At 37.0% G+C, this 23353-nt stretch overlaps 1 protein-coding gene and 1 long non-coding RNA gene across 2 annotated transcripts in view; one reads left to right on the forward strand and one right to left on the reverse strand.

Annotated features, from left to right (window-relative positions):
* LOC139742751 (beta-1,4-N-acetylgalactosaminyltransferase bre-4-like) overlaps positions 1 to 6299 on the reverse strand; it is a 46480-nt gene extending 40181 nt beyond the window's left edge. Inside the window, exon 1 of the mRNA XM_071653272.1 lies at positions 5918 to 6299. Coding sequence (XP_071509373.1) covers positions 5918 to 6041 — 124 coding nt within the window. The 5' untranslated portion in view covers positions 6042 to 6299. The remainder of the gene's footprint in view (positions 1 to 5917) is intronic.
* Positions 6300 to 18646: 12347 nt separating this feature from the next.
* Positions 18647 to 21857, forward strand: LOC139742760 (uncharacterized). Its single transcript, XR_011711719.1, has 4 exons — positions 18647 to 19142; positions 19602 to 19746; positions 20452 to 20546; positions 21211 to 21857. It is a non-coding gene; the product is annotated as an uncharacterized lncRNA (long non-coding RNA).
* Positions 21858 to 23353: the final 1496 nt, after the last annotated feature.

A 23353-nucleotide genomic window follows, 5' to 3' on the forward strand; every position in this document is an offset into this window, starting at 1 on the left:
ATAACAATATGATAACAGCTAACACTTTGAGCTCTTTTAAGAATATTTTTCTTTTAATTGAAATCTTATTATATACTACGGAATTAAGTTGGCTTCATAATCTCAATCAAGTCATCATTTCTTTGAATATCAAACAATTACATATTAATATTTATTCTATTAGCGAAAAATACTTAGTAATCTGTCAAACACAAGTCCTCCCCAGATGTTCCTGTTACTGTACGGTATATACCCTTTTGTCTATTATCTCCTTCTATTATATCCGCTCTTCTGCATTCTTATCGGTTTATGTATACAATTCTTTGCAATATATTCAATCCAGGTTGTATCTTATAATTACTCTTACATCATGGAATCCAGTTTGCTTGTCTCCACGAAGACACGAGTTCTAGTTTCAATTTTTCTTCTTTTTTCCTTTTTTTCTTTTTTCATCCCTTACTTGATTTCATGTCAGTTGACATTGGTTCTTTTGATTTTGTTTTATATCGGTTTGTAGATTCGTTAATTCATTATTCGTTTTCTTATGTATTTTCTGAGGATCCCACATCGTACAAACTTTGCTTTTTAATGTGACCCTCCATTTCCTTTCCCATCTTTATCTAATTTGTACTGTACATTATTAAGTATATCAAAAAATACAATTATGTTTTCTTAATTCTGTTACTTATTTTACATGTATTTTGTTACTTTACGTTTTTGCAATTATTACAAATATGTTTTGCTTATATAATTTCTCTGTTCATTAAACTTTGATGAAAAATAAATTAGAATTTCTATTTGAATTTGAATTTCTAACTATATTTCTAGAATACTCTTTGTTATGTACCAAGTGAGGTATCACTGGAAAGGTTTAGTTTGCTCTATGTGCTGATAGAATTATTTTTAGATTTGTAAAAATGGCACTTAGCCCATTTTGCAATAAAACTCTTCATACTTGCTTCCAAAAGGCACTAAGTCCATTGAAAATGATGGATTTAGCGCCTCTTGGAAGTAAGCTCTTCATATACTTCTCAAGTCTATAGAGGGTATGCGTTGACGTTGACTGGTGACCGAAAGCTGCTGTATTTATGTATAACACTTGGCGCTTGATCAGATTCCAGTATATGAACGATGAAAACTGTACTTATAAACAAGACTTTGTTTGGATGTAGGAACTGTGCAGTTCATTACTAAATATGAAATTCCTTATCCGATTCCTCATCTGCCGACTGACCTACAGCATTACCAAATATCCCGTCTGGTCTAAAAATACTCTTGGGCGCACATCATACAGAGAAGCAAGTGCGACAGGGAACGATTAGCGCACTGGCACGGAAAGCGTTCGCATGCAGTGTTAGTATAGCACTCGTAAGAATTCTGCCGCAGTGTAAGAGTATGGGCAGGAAGTGCCGATTAGACTTGTGTCCGTCTTCAGGCTTTGATTTATAATGTGACCGGACAATGGCCTAAATGAGGATAGAAGTATAAGAATGCCTGCCTTCTTTCTTTATCAACCACCTTGCGAACAAATGCATGGCGACCGTTTGTAGAGCACGGACAACAAAGAGTATTATGTTATACTAAGATGAGCCAGCCAGCGAACGAATTGGGAAAGCCAATTACTTTATGAGCCAGCATGGTGGTTTCAAGTGGAGGTCATAAAATCTAAAGAAGATGTATAAAACAACTTGTACATGGATCACGAAAGTTTGATTTATAAGCACTAGAAAGGTATACAAACATTTTATGATTACAAAGGATGCATGCCCATATTTCAATTAGTTTATTTCGTACTTCTCGATGAAAAAATACATAATATAACAAAATATGATAATACAGAATGTCCAGCTTGGATATATCCAAAAAGAAATACAACATAGTACATCGCGGTCGATGTGTCATTTTCAACCAAATCAAAAGAATGCTAAAGAGAAATACGATGGAACCTACTAAAAAGCAAAGCTTGTTGAGTGTAGGTCCCAACAAAAGCCTAGTGTGGAGAACAGGAACAGTCATACCGTTTTATGTCCGTAATATCATACGGAACAGTTGAATATATAGATTCTGCCGAACCTGAAAAGTATAGACTCACAAAATTAAAAAGTGCTGATGAGTGGTAAAACACGATCGAACCGTTGTGATTTTTAAGGTGTCCACATTCGCAAGACATTATTTGTAAGTGTGTCATGATATGTCGTGAAAAACCTTCCCAGAGTTTTTTTTTTTCAAACTGTGACGATTTCGATTATCATTGCTGATATTACTACTTTTGTATAATGATTCTACCTTAAGTTCTATCATGTAGGTTGCTGTTCGTCGACACTTGAAGATGACAAAGGAATTCACTGTGACAGACACATTTTCTTGCGTGTAGAGCGGCAATCAACAAAATATGCGTGGAGAGTGTCACATATAAACGGGTTATCTGTCTCAATATTATCATAGTCTATGCTGTACGATGAACCTCTTAAAGTAAATCGTTGTAGTAACCTAAAAAAAAACATGAATTTAGCGTTCAGCTACAGGACCTATTCATAGGTCCATACAAGAATATTGCTAGATATACAAAGAGCAAACCCTGAGAAAAGAAAAGAATTGTCATCCCCCGCCCTGAGAAACACACAAACACGGGTATATATGCACAGACTAGCAAGCACGCAGGTATAATAAGCCTAATACTCACCAAGATATATCTTACAACAAGACCTATATACACATTACACTTTTCAAATTGCACGGAGATGCTCTTAACGTGCTATATAGTGAGTACATAATTTTATTATCACAATGTATGCGCTCACACACATACACTATACACACACAGGCACACAACAAACGAAACACAAATACACCAGCGTTGCCATCAGTTGGAACAATTGAACATTAAACTTCATTTTTTATTACACACGAGACAATCTGAATTTCTTCTGGACACCAACCAATTATAGCATGTCTGTTTGTATTATACCAAGACTTTATAGTGTTTTTTTTTAATGGATAAGGCCTTCATATATCAAAGCCAAGTGCGAAATCATTAACAGGCTGTAAAAGCAGTAGAACTTGTGCATGATAATGGTGCATGCTTATACTACTACTTATAATCATAATGATGATGATAATGATAAACATTAATAGTGATAATGACGATGAAGATATTTGTGATAATAACTAATAATGATGATAGTAACTATAGTAATAGTACTATTTAAATTCCTTAGATTGGAATTCAATCCAATCCAAAATCAAACTTGAAAATAGATTGACTTCTAAATCTGTTAGATTGAGATTTTCAATCTAACTTTGGATTGGTTCCCCATCTCAATCTAAAGAATTTAGAGATTAATGATGATAATATTGACAACAAATGAAGACTTTGTTTGCAAAAACCGATAAGTCCATACTTTGCCAAATGGAGATATTTGCGATTAAAGGTCAAGAAAAATAAGGAGAATAATAAGAAATGTTTTGCTTCTTTTGACCATAACTTAAAAAATATACCTTTATATGAAGTGATCAATAAATCATCTAAAAGGTATTATTTTGTACTTTATGACAAAGATCGTACTTCAAAATCTTCAAAAATGGACTTATCGGTTTTTGCAAACAAACCCTTCAAATGTTAACAAGCTAATGAGAACATGATTGCGTTTTTAACCAGAGTAGCGTATTAAGTGTTAGCCTTGTTCTCGCAAAGAAAGACACAATTACCGCGTTGTTGTTGTTGTTGTTGTTCTTGCTGTTGTTGTTGTTGTTGTTGTTTCCAAAGTTCTGAGGTGTATAGGAGATTCACGATGAAAAAACAAAACAAAACACCGATACACATCACAGTCATTCCACATGTAAATTCATGATCAATTCAAATCCATGCATAACTCAAAGATTTATAGAAACCCCAGAATACTCGTTAAAGCTGGTATCTCACTGAGCGGCGAACGTTTGCGAACGTAGCGAATTTGAGATTCGCCAACTTTTCTGACGAATACAATGTTTGCGAAAAATCAAGGTTCGCTTCTGCCATTAGCGACAGTTAGCAACTTTTAGCGATGTTTAGCGACAATTAGCAACACTTCAGCGAATGTTTGCGAAAGTGTTTGCGAAACACAGGTGGCGACTATTAGCGAATGTTAGCAAATGTTAGCGACAATTTTGCAAATGTTAGCGACAGTTTTGCAAATATTAGCAACTGTTTGCAAATATTTTGCGACAATTTGCGAATGTTCTGGGACCTAGAAAAATACCAGGCGATTATGTCTATACAGACCCATAAAACGAACGTATAACCTTCCACTGAATTCAGATCTCTTGTGACAACCGTTCAAGATGGATTTCCAGTATATGAAAATAAATTTCTGCCAAGAAGAGGCTCAACGTGCTGCATCCTTGAAGAGCTGCTTTGCCAGGCTGCTGCTACAGCTATCGTGCAGCATAAGACAAAGAAGATAAAGAAAAACAAGAAAGGAAGAAGAAAAGAAAGACTGTTTGGGTCAAAGAGTGGTTGTTAAGGACAGACTTTAGTCAATATGAAAAGCTTTTGCAGCAATTACATGATGGAGTTGTCAAGAGCTTCAAGAACTTTCTTAGAGTGGAACCTTGCCTGTTTCAGGAGCTTTTGTATAGGAACCATATATGGTTACTCTGTTCGCTAGCAGTGGCAAATCAAATAAAAATGTTAGCGACACCGTATTACGACCGTTTGCGAATTCTTACGAGTGTTTTGCGAATGTTTGCAACTGTTAGCGAAAATACAAATTCGCAAAGGTTCGCAAAGAAATTTTTAACAAGTTCAAAATTTCTTTGCGACAAGAAAAACTGTTTGCGACAATAAAAACCGTTTGCAAACTTTCTTGCAACTGTTAACGAACCTTTTGCAACCCTTTACGAACCCTGGCGAAATCCCAAAGTCGCAACGTTCGCAAACGTTCGCCGCTCAGTGAGATACCCCCTTCAGCAATTTAAAAAAGAAAATATGGTTTTCAAGGAAAGCCTGCTTTTCCTTTTATAGGTAAATCCGTTTGTATATATTATAGTTGGAGATATTTGTGACGAGTTGGAGTTTTGTATATTTTGTCTTGACACCCATACCCAATATCGAGATGTTAGTTGGTTTGTAGAAGAAAGACTTGCCCAGAAAGATTTCTTGCTGCAAAGATATGGAGCTATATGGTGAAGAAAGGGGCAGCTTTGAACTACAGGCGCTGTTCGCGAGTCAGAGGCTTTCACGGAACTTCACTGCCAAGAATAATACTAAAGTTTTATGTGTATAAGACTTGAACTTCATGAGACAACAGATGCTCATAAATATTTTTTCCTAGCACTCTAGGCAAAACTCGCACAAAACAACAATTATAACCAAATACAGTTAAGACGTTTTAACTCCGCGTGTATAGTACAGAGGTGGTTTGATAGCAGGAAACATAATTCACATTATTGAAGTATACAATACTCCTATACATAGGTGGCCTCTAGAACAAAAGAATTATTCATCAGTTATGTGTTCGTGCGTGTGTGTATGCAAGTGTGTATGTGTTCTCTATTGTTACGGGCAATAAAGAGAAATACTATATGACTATGAGAAGCTCAAGACATAATGAATGAAGATATTTGTAATTTCAGATTTTTGTTTTTTTCGGGGGGGGGGGGTGGTCAAAATCACGAGAACAGCCTAGAGGAAGCTCGTTGCCCATCTCAAACTTATTTCTCTTTGTATGGTTGTCTGTGACTGTAGAGGTTTTTGAGAACGCAAGGAAGAACTAATAATTCCTGCACGTTTATAACGTGCAATGGAAAAAAGTTGCAACATTAGAAGTAACAACAAAGAGGTTAATGCTCTCTACACCGAGAAATATGAAAGTGAAAGGCTTGAATCATCGATATGCAAACATGATATCCAGCATTACTTCATGTCGAAAGTGTAATATCGGTTTGATATCATTCTTACCCGGGCTGACTATGCTAGATGTGAGATCCACCATGATTATAACTGTTGCAAAAGACAACAGTATGATGGTGAAAAGGCCGAAAAGAACTTTGGGCTTAGTCCGAGTAATCCGTAACAGCGTCATGGCGAAGGGTTACACTTTACACAGCTTGTTTTCCAGAATGCAAACGACACGACGCACAAAATATGAAAAATGTTTGAACGTGGAAGGCATTTAGTCTTTGTGAAATCAAAGGACTTAACGCAAATATGGCTTTTCCGCACGGAGTCCTTGTGGCGAGTCTTCAGTTACAGCGCGTGTTTACCATCAGAGATCCCCGTGCAATGCTAGCAGCTCTGAGCCAACTGCATGCACAGGACAATTTGCAGAACGTCCTCTCGTGCGCTGTGCGCTATTGACGTATTGACGTGCTGTTCCATACAACTTATTTGCGGCAGGAAACGGGGCTAGGGGTTAGTTACAAACTGACGGTTTAGTCACCAGGCCTCGATCGCACGAAAAGAAGGTCATGATTCACCCTGCGACATTTTCCATAATTTCAGGTTAACCAGTTTCTCCCCCTTTTTTGCTTTGTTTTGCTGCTCCTTTTTTTTTTTCTAACGCGAGTGCTTCGCCAATAGCCCCAGTTAAAATGTTTCAGTGGTGACGAAGTGACGGCAAAGAGGAGATATCTGATTATATGGGCCAGCAAACACAATGCCACTGTCCCGCGAATTATTCTGTGGTTAAGAGTTCGAAGGGAAGGGTAACGTTAATACTGCCTTGATAGCTGCATGAGTGTTACGCATAGGATTCACACCCAACGTCATTGTTATGATCGTTGATTCGGTTAATACTGCCTTAATCAGTCCTTTCTTGCTTCTGTTTCTGAGCCTCCTCTTTCATCCTCTTCATAACTATTATCATTCTTCTTCTTCTTCTTCTTCTTCTTCTTCTTCTTATAATCATTATTATTATTAATCATTGTTATTATTATTATTATTATTATTATTATCATTATTATTATCATTATCATTACCATTATCATTATTATTATTATTATAATTATTATTAATCATTATTATTATTATTATTATTATTATTATTATTATTATTATTATTATCATTATCATGATTGATATCATCATCATCATCATCATCATCATCATCATTATTACTATATCACTGTCGTATTTTACTATCACTGCTATTATCGTCTTTAAAACCAGACTCATTGCTGCTGTTATTGCTCGCGACATTGAATAGGAAGTTGCTGTAGTTTCGGAAAGGAGAGTAACATTACAGTTGAGAGTCATTGTGCTCAGTGGAGCTCTGCTAAAAGCTACTAAGCTGTAAGTGCATAATGAGTTTTGATTCGTTCTAAATGATATTTTATCTGTCTCTTTGCTTCTTTCACGTCTTCTGTCATGTCGGCCGGTGCCCTCTTCTTCTTCTTCTTCTTCTTCTTCTTCTTCTTCTTCTTCTTCTTCTTATCATTATTATTATTATTATTATTATTATCATTATTATTATTATTATTATTATCATTATCATTATTATCATTATTATTATTATCATTATAATAATTATTATTATTGTTATTATTGTTATTATTATTGTTATCATCATTATCATTGTTATTATTATCATTATTGTTATTAATATTATCATGATCATTGCTAACATTGTTATCAATAATGATGTATCATTACCATTATCCTCCTCCTCATCATCATCACCATCATCCAACGTCATCACCATCACAATAACATCACGATCACCATCATTACAATGATCATTATCTCTGTCATAATCATTGTCATTATCGCCATCGTATGTTATGATACAAGAGTAGCTGTAAAGTAGTTTCAAAATGTTGCAAAGCTGCATAATATACGGCGGCTCACGGTCACTGTGCGCTGTTGAGATCTACTGATTTATGTAAGCCCCGCCCAGTTCGATCTGTTGCATGGTTTCGGTATCACAAAAAGCATGTGCTAAGATTATACTTGAAGACACAATCAATATCTGCCGCATCTTGCACTAATACAAGGTGTAATATAATCATATTCACTTCATTTCAAAGCGCAGAGATGTGTACATAGTTGCCTGCAGAGAGAGAGAAATACGGCAAGAGAGAATCAAGAAAATCAAACAGGTATCTAGCTAGCTATCATAGGTAGATTGATAGACATGATAGATGGATTGTGGATAGACAGACAGATAGATAGACAAACATATAGATAGACAGACATATAGATAGATAGATAGATAGATAGATAGATAGATAGACAGATAGATGAATATATAGATAGATAGATAGACAGACAGATAGATACATAGATACATACTTACATACATATATACATATACATACAAACATACATAGAACACACTACATACATACATACATACATACAAACTATACTACATGCATAGATACACACACATACACACATACATACATACATACAAACTATACTACATAGATACACACACACACATACACATATACATACATACATACAAACATCCATCAGTACGATACTACAATATACATACACACATACATACTTCATACATACATACAAACATACATAATATACACGTACATACATACATACATACATACACACATGCATGCATACATACATACATACATACATACACAGATAGATTGATACATAGATGAATAAATCAATATGAAGAAAAAGAGAAAGGATCCAGGGACAGGAGTCTTATTCAGCTCTCTCCCCCTCCCCCCCCCCCCCCCCCCACCGCTATCTCTCCCTCTCTCTCTGCACTTATTTCTTTGTGTGCCATAATTTCGTCTAACTTGGATTTTCGATCTATTGTAAAACAAATACAAACTTTTCGATATATGAATGAATATGATTGAAGGTATATGTGAACCTATCGCATAATGACTTCTTTAGTACGTATTTGTAACTTGTCCCTCTCAACTGGTATATTTTCGAATGCATGTAAAATTGCAGCAGTTACTCCAATAGGCCATCTACAAAAAAGATGACTCCTCTCTCGTATCCAATCACCGTCCTATCTCTATTCTTCCTAGTATTTCTAAGGTGCTAGGAAAGCTTGTTTATAACATACTGTATGCTTTTTGACACAATATGATAAACTTAACCAAGACCAGTATGGTTTCAAGAATTTCATTCTACAGATATGGCACTAGCCCAATTATTGAGTGTCGACTGCCTTATGGCTGAACAAAAACATGTCATCGGTGTTTTCATGGACCTAAGCAAGGCATTCGAAACTCTTGACCGCACTATCCTTATAATACGTATGATGCAGTGCTATGGAGTTCGTAGCATTCCATTAGAATGGTTCAAGGATTACTTATCTATAGAAAATGATATGTGTACTATGAATCTGTTAACTCTGAAGTATTACCTATACAATGTGGCGTCCCACAAGGATCCATAATAGGACCGCTACAATTAAATTCTAATGTATACAAATGATATTTCAAATTTATCCATTTTACGACAGTATATATTATCATGTTTGCCGATGACACCAATGTATTCTGTTCCAATTCTGATTTTCATTCACTCCTAAGAACTCTTAATACTGAATTACCGAAATTATCTACATTGTTTAAGAACAATAGATTATCACTCAACTTAAAAAAGACAAATTCTATTCATTTTCCTAATAAGAAGCACAGAAATAAAATGCAACATTTGAATATTACGGTGGATGGTATATCGATCATTGGAGTAAAACGAAAGTATCAAATTTCTCGGTGATATAGATGAAAATATGAAATGGAACACTCATGTGCAATACATCTCTGATTAAGTGTCTCGTAACGTTGGTATACTCCATAATCTTAAGTATTATGTCCCCAAGAATATTTTACTTATGTTGTATAACTCGTTGATACTATCGTACATTTCATATTGCAACATTGTATGGGCAACTCCAAACATCACACTGATATCATATTACTTCTATACAAAAGAAAGCTACACGTACATGTATATGCACCAACTCAGGTTATCGCATTCAGATCCTTTATTCGCCAAAAAAAAAAAACACTCATTAAGGTAAATGACATCAATTTCTTGCAAAATTCACTCTTTGTGCTTCGCTTACATAATGGTCAGTTGCCATCTTCTTTCTTCTCACTATTTCAATATCATCAAACAGGGACATACATTCTTATCCAACAAGACAATCTGATAAATTTCATTTATATCTGTACATAATCCTAAAACAGTGATGGCTCTGAAATCTATCAGACACACACTTCTGAAATTCGAAGTTTGAAGTCCACGTTCCCTTTTTAGGAAAGCTGTGCAAACAACATTGCTCTCTGGATATCAGTAACTTCGTTGTCATTGTCAGTGTATAATACACGAAATTCTTTCGGAGAAATTTCGCCGCATTTTATCTCATCTATTACGTAATCATGTAACCAACCATAAACTGTAACTGTTCACCTGTACCTCGATAAGAAATATTTTGTCATACCTTACTGATCAGTGATTCAAGTGAACCATAGCTTTGCGTAAGCCTTTAGTGAAAGCTTGGAGGTACAAAGAATACCTCCATGGTCGTGATGTGGAAAGTATAAACAGACCTCTCCTTCCCCTTTCTTTTTTCTTCTATCCTATCTCTACGCAAGTCATCCCAACCTCCTATTTTTTCTAGGTGTATTGTGTACGAGGGCTGCGCGCAAATTAAGCCACGCTTAAAGGGATGATGTATAGTATTGGTGGAGATAAGGATTGGGCTTTTAACTGTTTGAAAGATACCAAGAAACAATTTATGAAATAGTACAGAGCATACCATTCGAAGATGAATTCAAAGCTAATTTGATAAAATGCTGTTTTGACATGGCTGAGACATCTAAAAAAAGTAAAACGAAGGGATTGTAATAAAAGGTGGGTCCCACCTTTTATTAGACTTGCTCTGCTTTGCATATCTCAGCCATTTCAAAACCAATTTTCATCAAATAAACTGTCAATTCCTCTTTCATATTTCATTAGAGATTTCTCGTTATCTAACCAAAAATGTCAGAAATATGAAGTTAGACCTCGACCAAAACTATACGATTCCTGTAAGCTACAGCCCTACTGTACTATTCATTGTACGGTTGTATTGCTGATACGTTTCTGCTATACATTGTGTAAAGGCAATGATGAAAAAAAAAATTTTAACAACTCAAGTTGATGTATATGTATCCCGGCTCCAAATGTGTATGTATAATTATATATAGGTACATGTATGCTCATATACAATGATGATACAGGAACCAATAAATAAAATCCAAAAAAAAAAAAAAAATACCGGTGGTTAAGGCATCTATATCTCAGCAACACTACAAAATTCAGAATAAATATATAAAACAAAGCGATACATTTACAATTTAGTCACTTCTACACACTTACACACTTCTATACATTCCGTGATCTTCATCCCGGATTGAATACAATTAATATTTTCCCAGTCTTCAAACTAATCGGCAACGAAATTGAATGAAACATCAATACCATGTATAGATCAAAATGATTATTACAAGTGAACACAATATTCAGCCTCATCATGCAAATCATAATATGCATTGCTGACACAATAAGTGCAATACAAATTTCGAATGAAAAAAAGCAAGACTCGATATTTACGGATGTTTACAAGTACAGTCATGTTTCTCCTATACGATGGCTTGGAAGGGGAACGACATTTTATTTTAACATTATAGAAATACACAAGTCACACTCGAAAGAACGATACGGCTGCGCAACGAGAATACTATGGTTGAAGTCCTTATAATTATTAAGAGCGTCATTGTATTAACCCGAGAACCTTATTGAAAATGTTAAATGAAAAATCTGAAGCCTGTACGTCTTTTCTAAGTTATTTTTTAGTTGGAATACAGATCTAAAAAAACGTATAAATGAGAATGTTAGTTTTCAGTAACACAAGTACATTGTCTCATGTCATAACTGTTACCATGGTTACAGTGAGCGTCATTGATTGATTGATGGGTGGATTCTGATTGCAGCGCCAATCCTTTGTAATAAAGATTTAAGTTTCGCCCTATACGTCAGTTTATGAAGGCATCGGTTGTATAAAGAGAAGAATGAGGTAGTGTCTTTTTGCCTTTATCTCACACAATCTTGCTCTCTGACCCTCAAACCCCTCTCTCTCTCATCTTTCTCTCTAAAAAAGAAAAAGTAAAAGCCTTAAAACACGCTTATCATCACGTAGACAATCTGGCTCTGCGCAATTAATAACCCAGAGATTATGTGCAACAGTTCTGTCATTGTCAGACCAATTGGTTTGCCCCGTCAACAGATGTCACTGTTCCGTGACTCAGTAGTTTGTTTTTAGGGTTTTCTGTCTTTTCGTTGTTGTGAGATATTTACCCGATCGGGGAAATAGAGGCCGGAAGGTGAGAGCCGTACACCAAATTTGTATTATGGAAAGAGGCATGTTTCGCTTCACATATAATAATAATGATGATGATAATAGTAATAGTAATAATAATAATGATAATAATAACAATAATGATAATGATAATAATGATGATAATGATAATAACAACAATAATAATAATAATAATAATAATGATAATAATAATAACAATAATAATAATAATAATGATAACAATAATAATAACAAAAATAATAATAATAATAATAATAATAATGAGAATAATGTTCATCATCATCATCATCATTATCATCATCATCATCATTAGCATTGTCACTATTATCATTTTGAAAGATCTGTTACAGATGGCAATTTCCAAATATACACTGTATCTCTTAAATATAACGTTCATATCAGATGTTGATCGTTAAATGGAACGTGTCCGTATACATATGTATCGATACTGTTAGTTTTTACTAATATTGTTGTTTTCTCTGTATGAATTTACATGCATTGTTTCTGTCACTCAAGAAAGTGAGGAAAAACGAATAAACTCGAACTTGACCTTGAGTATAGTCCCCCAGTTATCGTATCAGTTTGACAATATCAATACTTATCACAGACTCCAGTCAGTCATTTCTATAATCCAAGCAATCAACCCTGCTATAGAGTCTTACAGTTAAGGTAAAATTGGGGGGGGGGGGGGCTGTGTGGATCTTTTCCGGATGTATGGAAAGACACCGCGATGGAGTTGCTCTTCTTACAGACATTTGTGTTGTTTTTTGTTATCATCGTTGTTGTAATTGTTACTGACACGACTGTAGCAAAAGACAACACACGCGAACACAAACCAAACAAATACATGCCTTTGTCATTACCTCGGCTAGTCAAAGCTTAGGATATCGCGTGGTTATTGATAATTGGCTGAGAAGAAATCCATGACTTAACTATGATTTCCGCTTCTGCAACCCGTCTGTCAAAGTTTTAATGATACTGCTATATAGAAGGGGTTATAAAAACGGAAGTTACTGTTAATCTACAAACACACACACGTTCGTGCACACACACACACACACACACACACACACACAAACACACACACACACACACACACACATAACTAGCTAGGTACTTGTGGGAGTACCTTGTTGTTTTCTCCCATAGACAAATATTCCCACAATGTCATTTTTACCCCCACAGTGCCTGACTAAATAAAGCGAAACAGATATTGAACACCCATAATGTACCTCTTGGTTGTCCCGCACACACACACACACACACACACACACACACACACACACACGCACACACGCACATACACATACTTTGTGTATAGAGCGAAGTTGAAAAAATGCCTCTCATGATACATCGATCATCAGGAGCTATCTTCTAATAGAGTTCTAAAAGTTCACGTTAACACTATGCGTTTTAGAAAATATTGGGACACACTAAACTCTGAGTCTAAATTCTCCAGAACGTTAGTCGTAGGCCTAACGTTAACTACTAACAGTGTAATGTTAGACACGGTCTAGTCTACACGTACTTAAGTTGGGGTTCTACCGAGGTAGGGCTTACTCTAAGTCTAACTGTAAAAATCTAACCGTTGGCGTTAGTCTAAACAAGTCTCACAACCGTTGGCGTTAATTGTAGGCCCTACTCATTTATTCTATTCCAACTAGAACAGCATTAACGCGAAATAGGCCTACTATTACTAACGGGTTAGGCCCAACTAGTATTAGTAGGTAGTCTAGAACTCCGGTTAGGTCCCCACTCACCCTTCACCGCTATAGCTGGGGACTTCTTTCAACCTCCATAGACTTTGCGCATTAGTGGAGACACACACGCAGAATGAGAGGGGACCGATATCACGATTTAGCCCTAGAACGTAGTAGAAGCAGAACCTAGACCACTGTTAAACATCTAGGGCCTACATTGAACGGTTTTCCAGGATAAGCTATATCCTAGGGCCTAGGTCCGGTTCTCATTGCGGTATTATAGACCTAACGTTAGGCCTACAGTGCAGTGGTATGAACTCTACATGGACTATCCACAAGCATAGCATCATGCACACAGAGATGATCACTGTACATTGTATGTAGAGGGAGACGTCTGGTCGAGTTTAGATCACGGTTAGAGATCGACGTATATAAAGCTGTGCTATATGCCCTATTTTAACTGGGGGGGGGGGGGGTCAAATTGACCCCCTTCTCGACATTTCACACCACGATTCCGCAAGGCGCAAAGATTTTGCCGCGTCATTTCATGACTTTTTTTTCATTGAAGTCTCCCGCATATTTTGAGACCAAATTTGCGATGTCCGGGTATAAATACACCGTTTTGAAGTTACGTAATGTTTTGCATATGCATGTCAACCTGAAAACAGCTCAAATTCATGATTTCTGTGCAAATCCTATGCAAATTGTGGTTTGTTTGTTGTTGTTTTTTTGTTTAATTGATATAAATTAGATTATTTCAACTTTTAACCATTGAAATTAATCAATTCTAATGTAGATAAGCTTGAAAAAGTGCCTGCAACAAATTTTGGAAAAAAAAACAAACAAAAAATGGAAAACAAAAGATCGAAAAAACAGTAAAATACATGAAAAATTAACAAAACAATAAAAAAACAAAAGAAACTGATTTTGACTGCGCTATTTTTTTAAAAGAAAATTGTTTGATGTGTCTTGAGGAACTCTGACACAAAAATTTAGCAATCCTTCAGTCTTTTTGTTGGAGTTATATGTAAAAATATAATTTCATGCATAAATTTGCATAATTAATTTATTCAAAAATATAAAATCAACATTTTTTCTATTGTATGACCGTGTAATCTTGTAGTTGACATCCGGCTCTATTTTCAGGCAAAATTTTGCGGCGATCGCGCGATCGGCGGCCGAGATCTGAAGGGGGGTCAAATTGACCCCCCCCCCCCCCCCCCGTAAAAACTTGGTCTCCAATAGCCCAGTTGAAATAGGGTTAATGCAATAGACTAGAAGCGTCTAGAAACTCTACATTGCTATTGAGTCGACAGCCGAATCACTGACACTGTGTTGCCAGAAGGTGATCTCGATTGATACGGTAATAAAAAAAAAAAATGGTGAAATTTGGTGATTTATATAATTGTGATGACCTATGTAGTAAAAAGGACTTTTATTTGCCACCACATTCGAGCACCCACACAGCTGGGAGAATACCATAATGCTATTGCACTCCCACGTCATGTGTGGCAATCATCTACGTAAGAAATACGATGCATGCACTGTTAAGTGTTAGTCCACTGTGACATCACACTTCTAGCTGAAGATCAACGTGCTCACACATCATGGAGATCGACCCCCCTTTTAGCAGACGACAACGGGTATTATACAACACCTCAGAATGATGTCGAATTGTGATTGGCCAAGAACATGTCACATGACATTCAATAGAAAATACCTATCAAACTCATTGAGAGTGACAGCCATACAATAGGCCCCTGGCATGGGCCTATTGCATGGCTCGAAGGTACTATAGCATGGCTTCGCGGGGGGCTACTAATGCATGGCCGCTCACAGAGTTCTGTGGCTCACACCCGTAGCAAAGCGCCAGCAAACTACATTGTACGTGCTGGCCGGCTGCGCTGCGCTGCCGGTAAGTCTCACATCACATACCAGGCGCGGCGGAGTACTGATTAACGTGTACGCGCAGCTACTTTACCCAGTGCCGTATATAAAGAGAGTCTGGCCAACTCGGTTTTCGGCATATGAGATTTGAAGCCTGTGATTGGTCAAAAGCTGGTCCCATGATCTACAGGCGCCATGTCGTTACCAAAGTCAATTACGCGGGCGCGAGCATAGCTAACACGCAGTGCCCATTGTTCATTTCGCGCAGCTACGCGCTAATGTTGCTTGCCTTTAGGACGTCCCCAATATTGGTCACGGTGCAGTGGGTATTATAATTGTCATTGCCGTTGTCTACTTTATCGAAGTAGAAGGTATACACGAAAGATATTTTGATATTATTATCTTACCGCGATAAACTAGGGAGGTGACTCCCTGGATAAACTGAAGATTCGTCATGCCTTCCTGCGCAGCATGGCGTTGCATGAAAGAACCTGGCACAAGTGTAATTGCACACCGCTTTCCGACAGATCTAAAAGGAAGGAAAAAGTGGGAAATCGGAGTGCGACGAGAAAGCAGATCCAAACACAAAAGGAAGGAAAAAGTGGGAAATGAGAGTGCGACCAGAAATCTGGTCATCGAGTAGCAACTCGTTTCTGTTCCAGGTGAGATTCATTTTACAGGTCAAAGGATCAAAGTTAGGAAAATGTTGAAATTCTACTATCTACAGGTGTGATCTATTGTTGAAATATTATTACATAGTTCCTCCATACCTTGGGGATTACCCAATGTATATATTTAAAAAAAACAGTATTGGCATGCCACCATCACTCCAAATTGACACGTACGGAAAGGTTTTGGCTATGATGGTCAAAGGTCAAGTGAAATACTAACATGACAGGATTTTCCCTATATTTTTAAAATGACCGCTCAAAGTATTTGAATTGTCATAAAGATAGATTAGTCAAAGTAAAAATGCTCAAATTCCTTAATACTTGCTCAGTCTGCGAGTCTTTAACAATAAAATTCCATCCATTCACACCTAGTTTAAGGAAAGTAAACACTCGACGCATTAAATTTTGTGACAAACACGCCATTTTTTTTTCTACCAGGTATGTGAAACTTTCGTGTAACATTGGAAAGACGTACTCCAGACCTGTTAAGAGAACAATATGGCGGAGGTCTACCAGTCGTCGTTATCTTGTATAGGACATTTTCATTTGTTTTTTTACTTACTACATATCTATTCAATGATCATGGCAGTGTAGTTCTAATTTGGTGCGGATGCCACCGAGGATATCCCTCATAACGTAATCCAGGTACTGTCTTGTGCTTAGTTCAATTTCAGATCTTTCTCTTTAAATTATTTTTAAACAATTTGAGATCATTTTACATACCTTAATACGCACTTATCGATGACGTTGCCATGTTGTACATTGTACATAAGTGTATTCCTTTTGAATTACATACTAATGTGTACTAGTAGGCCTTCATGCCAGTTTCATACATATGGGAGTAAATAGGATGGTAATTGATGGTTATGTACGTGCGAATCATTAACAATTGTGGAATTCGTCTATCGTCTGTGCACAGCTAGAATTGTAAATTTATATATCATTTTGTTATACAACAATCTTGTTACCTGGACAACTTGCTAAATACAATATATTTATAGCATACAGTCTGGTGACAGATAATGACCCCGCCATTGTAACTTCCTTTTTTTTTACAGCAATTTATCATGATATTCCTATAAAGGAATTATGCCTATTATTCATCAAGTTTATGTACCTTTGTGTTTGTGTCTATATGGATGTGTAAGAATGATTGCCATGACAGTTGGCTTTGTTCAACATGGTTGGAATGAAAGAATGTCCCTCCCCCAACCTACCCCCCCCCCCCCCCCCCCTTTCTCTCTCTCCCTCTCTAAGAAAAAAAAAGTTAAGCATTGCAGACAGTATGTCCCTTGCGCCTTTGGGACGCCTGCGCGTACACGCTAGTTCCCCAAGCGCACGCGCTAAAACCTTAAGCGCACTGTCCGCTGGGTAACGACATGGCGTCCAATTCATGAGTTGGCCAGACTCTCTTAATATACGGCACTGACTTTACCTAGCTAGTTGCATGTATCGCGGCCTTTACACCTACTGCTGTGTTTTTACTTTTGACTCTGATCTGCTACGTGGACCACAGTGATCCCAAAATCAAGACTTCATTTCAAGTTGAGAAACCGTAATTTGATTATTTTTCTGTGTTTTTATACAAAATCATTTTCGGAAATAGACAAAGTCTAGACCTACTACTAGATCTACCGACATCTCAGATCGGCCTAACAACAGTCAGGCCTAACTCGATCTAACGTAAGCGTATAATGGGTATAGACCCTGCGGAGGTTGTGATTCCTGTGACTGTGTGGTCGAATCATGACGAGTGTTTGAAAGCAGTACACAGGGTGGTTTACAATTCTCTGCCTGATTGTTACATTTATTTTTGGGCCTTCCTGAGTTAGCGGTCACTAATTTAGTACTGTGATTGTGGACAAGGTGTTGTATAAAACGAATAATTTATGATTTTGTTCGTGCATTGGGGCACGTAATACCGCACTCGGCGCGAGATTCGCCACTGGTCTATTCAACGCGGCGCTACGCGCCTTGTTGAATAGACCAGTGGCTTATCTCGCGCCTCGTGCGATATTCGTGCCCTATGCACTCACAACTCATAAATTATTCGTATACTATATTTGAACATTGTTTTTTATGAAAGTTACAGGTGACCTTAGGCATTGAAATTTGGCAGAGATCATCTTTGGGTCTTTCTAAATATGCTGATCGATGTAGCTAAAAAGTAATTTCTAGCTTTTCTATTGATGCACACTTAGTATTTGTGTGGACAAAACGGAACTGCATATTGTCTTGTGGAGATGAGTTCTAAATCCATTTCTGAACATTGTGTTTTCATGCTTTCCTCCAGATAAAAAGACGTAACATGACAGTTCTTCGGGAGTGATGGTGATTTAAAGGAACTCGGTATAGGGGTCATCATTTGGAGAACGAAGACAGATTGATAGCTGTACAGTCTCTGTCACACCACGAGGGTGCAGATCACCAGATTGAAGAAGTACATGTAACAGATGTGGCCAACGACTAGCCATTGAATGCAGGGTTGACGAATGCTGGAAACACCGGGCCAACATCAGCGAAGGAGCCTCTGAGATATGGACTTCCATTGCACTAACCCTGCTGTAAGCTATTCTGTTGTTTTCCACGATGATTAATGAAGGGAGACTAGTTTGAAATTGATTCACATTTATTTTACATTCTAGAGTCTCAGTAATTACATAAGAGGCTACATTAAGAGACTGAAAGCTTTGTTGGTTTTGTTTTGTTTGAAGAAATGATTTTCAAGTATTAATTATTCTTCATGGAGCAGTTTTGGAGCTGTCCTTCTCTCTGAAAATGAAAGCCTTGAGAGGTTAGTACTCGTATTTAAGAAAAATGTGTACTTGCTGTATCGACAGAAGTGAAAACCATGTTATGGTCAGTCTTGAGTTGTGTAAGTAGAGCTGAACGTTGCTTATGGCAAATATGTATATTAAATGATTTTGCACTTCAAGTTTATAATGTAAACTGGAGGGACCTATTATCCTCATGCCATAATTTGTATGATTTGTAAAACCTTTAAATTTTACGTATTTGCCCAGGAATTCAACACACACATCACTCCAAGGGGGAGGAGATACTTCAATAGCTGATGGAAGGAGTTCTGACTGCTCCAAGGAGACACCTGCTTATCCAGATCATCGTAGCATATTTCTTGTTGATAATGGAAGCAGAAAACTGTACAACGTAAGTTCAATTGTTTGAATACTGGTCTGGAAAACCAGTTTCCCATTGTCATGTCTTGTACTATACATTTCCATGCAATATAGCACCATCTAATTTGCCTGTTCACTTTTGTTTTTGTCTTCTCAAATATAGAGAATAACAGTCTAAAATGTGCCCCCCCCCCCCAAACAAAAACAAAAAAAAAAATGAAGGGACCGGTAAGTATAACGTTGTAAATGAAGTGATGGTTATAGATTTAAAAATAGAAACTGATATACTTGTATGAAACATGTAAACAGAGTGTACCTACAAGACTCCGCGCTGACTTCTTTTCTTGGTAGCCCCATTGGGCCACATGTAAATGATAATAGTCCTAATACTTATGATATAATTATAATAATGATGAATAAAAAAAATGGAAATTGATTTGCCATAAAGTTCGATGGATAATCACATCTTGTATTTTTCTACTAACTGTGCACATCCACACTTAACCCATCTGCATGAAATTTTCATTTGTATTAACTGATATTTGGTGTAAGAAGCACATGAATAAATGTACTTGAAACAGCGGTACTGAATAGCAATAGAAATTAATGCCAAGAATAAAAAACATGAAAATAGTTCAGCCCCTTAAAAGATTAAAATGAGGGTCAATTTTTTGATGTTATATATTTGCTTCGTAGAATATGATTAACATTCTTCTTGCTTCCTTTTTAAATTCAGATACCCAAGTAGTGAGCAAAAGACGCGTTGAAGCCAAGGCAGTTGCGATGCAGTACCCCACTTTGTGAGACACCACACAAGGTGCACAAGGATATGTAAGTTTATACTCATAAGTTTATGTGATCTACAACTTTTTAGCCCTCTTTACTGAGCAGAAAGCTTAAGTGACATACATGGTATCTTATTCATCTAGCTTGCAAAAACTTGAACATTTTCAACTTTTCTCCAGAGATAGTGGACAGAATTCAACCATACTAGGAGTTGATCATCCTTGTTTAGTTAGGGGGCAAGGACCCAAAGTTGTTCAGGATATGGTCATGAGCCCCCCCCCCCCCCCCAAAAAAAAAAAAATAAATAAATAAATAAATAAATAAGAAATGGCCTTTACAGGGAAATTAATTGCATCTATGTCTTAATTAAATCATTGGGCAAATATACAGGCAATGTGGGGGCTTTTGATAATCTTTGATGTACATGTTCATAGATGTCTAATAAATTTTGTGTGCAGATTGGTCTGATTCCATGACTTAGGTTGGATGTACGTAAACTCCAACGTAACGTAATGTAACGTAAGCTCCAACATGCCAGTTGCGCCGTTCATTTATTATAAACCTATTCTCGTTTTCTTCCATAAGAATGCCACTACATGTATTTCTACTGCTATCAGATCTTCATCAGTTATAGTCAACTCTGTGCCAAAGTGAAATTTGTTGAGACTCGAGAAAAAGCTTTGACCTACAATGCATTCTTATATTTCAGGAGTACCTGTATGACAAGGATCTCGGGATTCATTGAGTATCGTTTGGAGACCTTGAGGAGCTATGACACCACTCATCAACTCAGGCAGAGAGAGAGTAGTTGCAGCTCCCACCAAGCCCCTAACTGAACACAATTCCAACGTTAGATTAGAAGCCCAACGAGAAGAGACAGCTACCATCGGTGTATAGGCCTACGTACATATCCTTGCTTTTTCCTCTTTTGAGATACATTAAATGCTCCTCTGAAGTTGGAACTTACATTCTTGTTGAAGAGTCAGCCTCATCAGGCTCATCTGTAGTTGAACATGAAGCTGTTACCAGGACGTACTGCAGCACTTCAACACTAAAAGTAGAACAGGGCTCGTCGATGAAAAGAGTTTGTTTTGAAACTTCAAGCTGCCCTAAAAACAACCTTATTATAGGGAAGATTTTATTTTCCCAAACAACTGGCAGTATTCACCAAATATTGTGATGACACAAAACGATCCAAATTCTGTATGTTCATCCATGCTTCCTTCCATGTGTCCATCTGTTACAGTTTCAGTAACTTTTTTGAACTTCAATCGTAACCAAACTTGGATAATAGGTGCACTATGGTAACTTTCCCCTTATGACACACTTTGAAGTCACATGACAGGGTCAAAGCCTCAAAAGTCAAAAAAAAAGGTCATTTGAGGTATAATTGTTAGTTTATTTTGGTTAACTGTTTCAAATTTTGTCAATTAGTGCTAGTTGATATTTAATTTGAATATTAGATGATCAAATATCAGTAACAAAATAAACTGCCTTTAGTCAGAAACTGGCTTTCTGGTGAAAAAAAAAATTGATCTATTTTTAGGACAGAGACTGGTCGATCCATGTACTGTTTTCAAAATGTGGTCTTAACAACTGCTAGTGAAGTGGGTAATGTTCATTGTGTCTATTTTAAACTCAACTGAGCCAAAGGCTTGAGTGAGCTATTGCGATCGATCGCTTTTTGTTCGTCATGCGTCGTGCATAGACTTTTACATTTTCATCTTCTTCTCAAGAACTGGTGGGCGGATATCAACCAAACTTGGTGGGGATCATTCGTAGGGGGTAGGGACCAAAAGTTGTTCATGTGGAGCATGTGGCCCAGGGGGACAGCCCCAAGGGGAAAAAGGGGGTAATCTTTAAAAATCTTCTTCTCCAGACGCCAAAACAATGCAGTTAATATGTTATTTGTAGATCTATACATTTACCTATAAAGAATATAGTTTGTTCATGGAAAGACCCAAGTTTCGGTGGTGGGGGCCAAGGGGAAAAAACACATGTCCATCTTCTTCAAACCGGAGTCCAGATTTCAGTCAAACTTGGTTGGGATCATCCTTAGTGGGTAGGGTCCCAAGGTTGTTCATGTTGAGCATGTGGTCGAGGGGGGGAGGGGGGGGGGGGGGGGGGCAAGGGAAGATGGGAGAAACTTTTGTGCTCCAGATCCAAAAGCATTATAGGCAAGATATGGTGTATGTGGATATCTTTATAGGTGAAGAATATACGTTCATGACAATGCCTCAATACCTATGATAACCTCCTTGGAGCTCGGGGGGGGGGGGGCAGAGGATAGGGCCCCCAAGAGAGGAAAAAAAATATTGCTCTCCAGACCCGAAAGCATTACAGTCAAGATACGTTTTAAGTAGATACCTTAAAGATAAAGAATATTCATGAAATGTTGTTCATGACAATACCTCGGAAAACCCCTTTGGACAGACTGTTTTGTGTACTAACATCGGTCTTGTACTAGTCTGATTTCATACCTTGATACCACCTTCAGAAATGCATCCTTTCTGTACAAAATGGCATGATATAAAAAGAAAGTCAAAATCTGAAATTTTTAGAGAATTTGTTCCGTTTGTTGTATTTTTAGATCAGATTAATACATTACATGTACCTACATTTGTATTGGATGTTACATCACTGCAAGCCTCATTACATCTTATTCTTATGGACAGTAATGTGTTTGTGTGTGAAAGTTTATGAAATATACTCTGTAATAACGAAATTGTATAGGAACCACACACATTATCTCAATGAGTTATTACTATATGCCTATGTTATAATCATTTGTAAGAAAGCAACCAGAGTCAGATTTCTCTAATTAAATTCCAAAATACATGTACTGTACATTT

This window comes from Diadema antillarum, unplaced genomic scaffold (genome assembly GCF_040938485.1).
Source record: "Diadema antillarum isolate AM-2024a unplaced genomic scaffold, OU_Dant_1.0 seq00001018_RagTag, whole genome shotgun sequence".
In the NCBI taxonomy this organism is placed as follows: Eukaryota; Metazoa; Echinodermata; class Echinoidea; order Diadematoida; family Diadematidae; genus Diadema; species Diadema antillarum.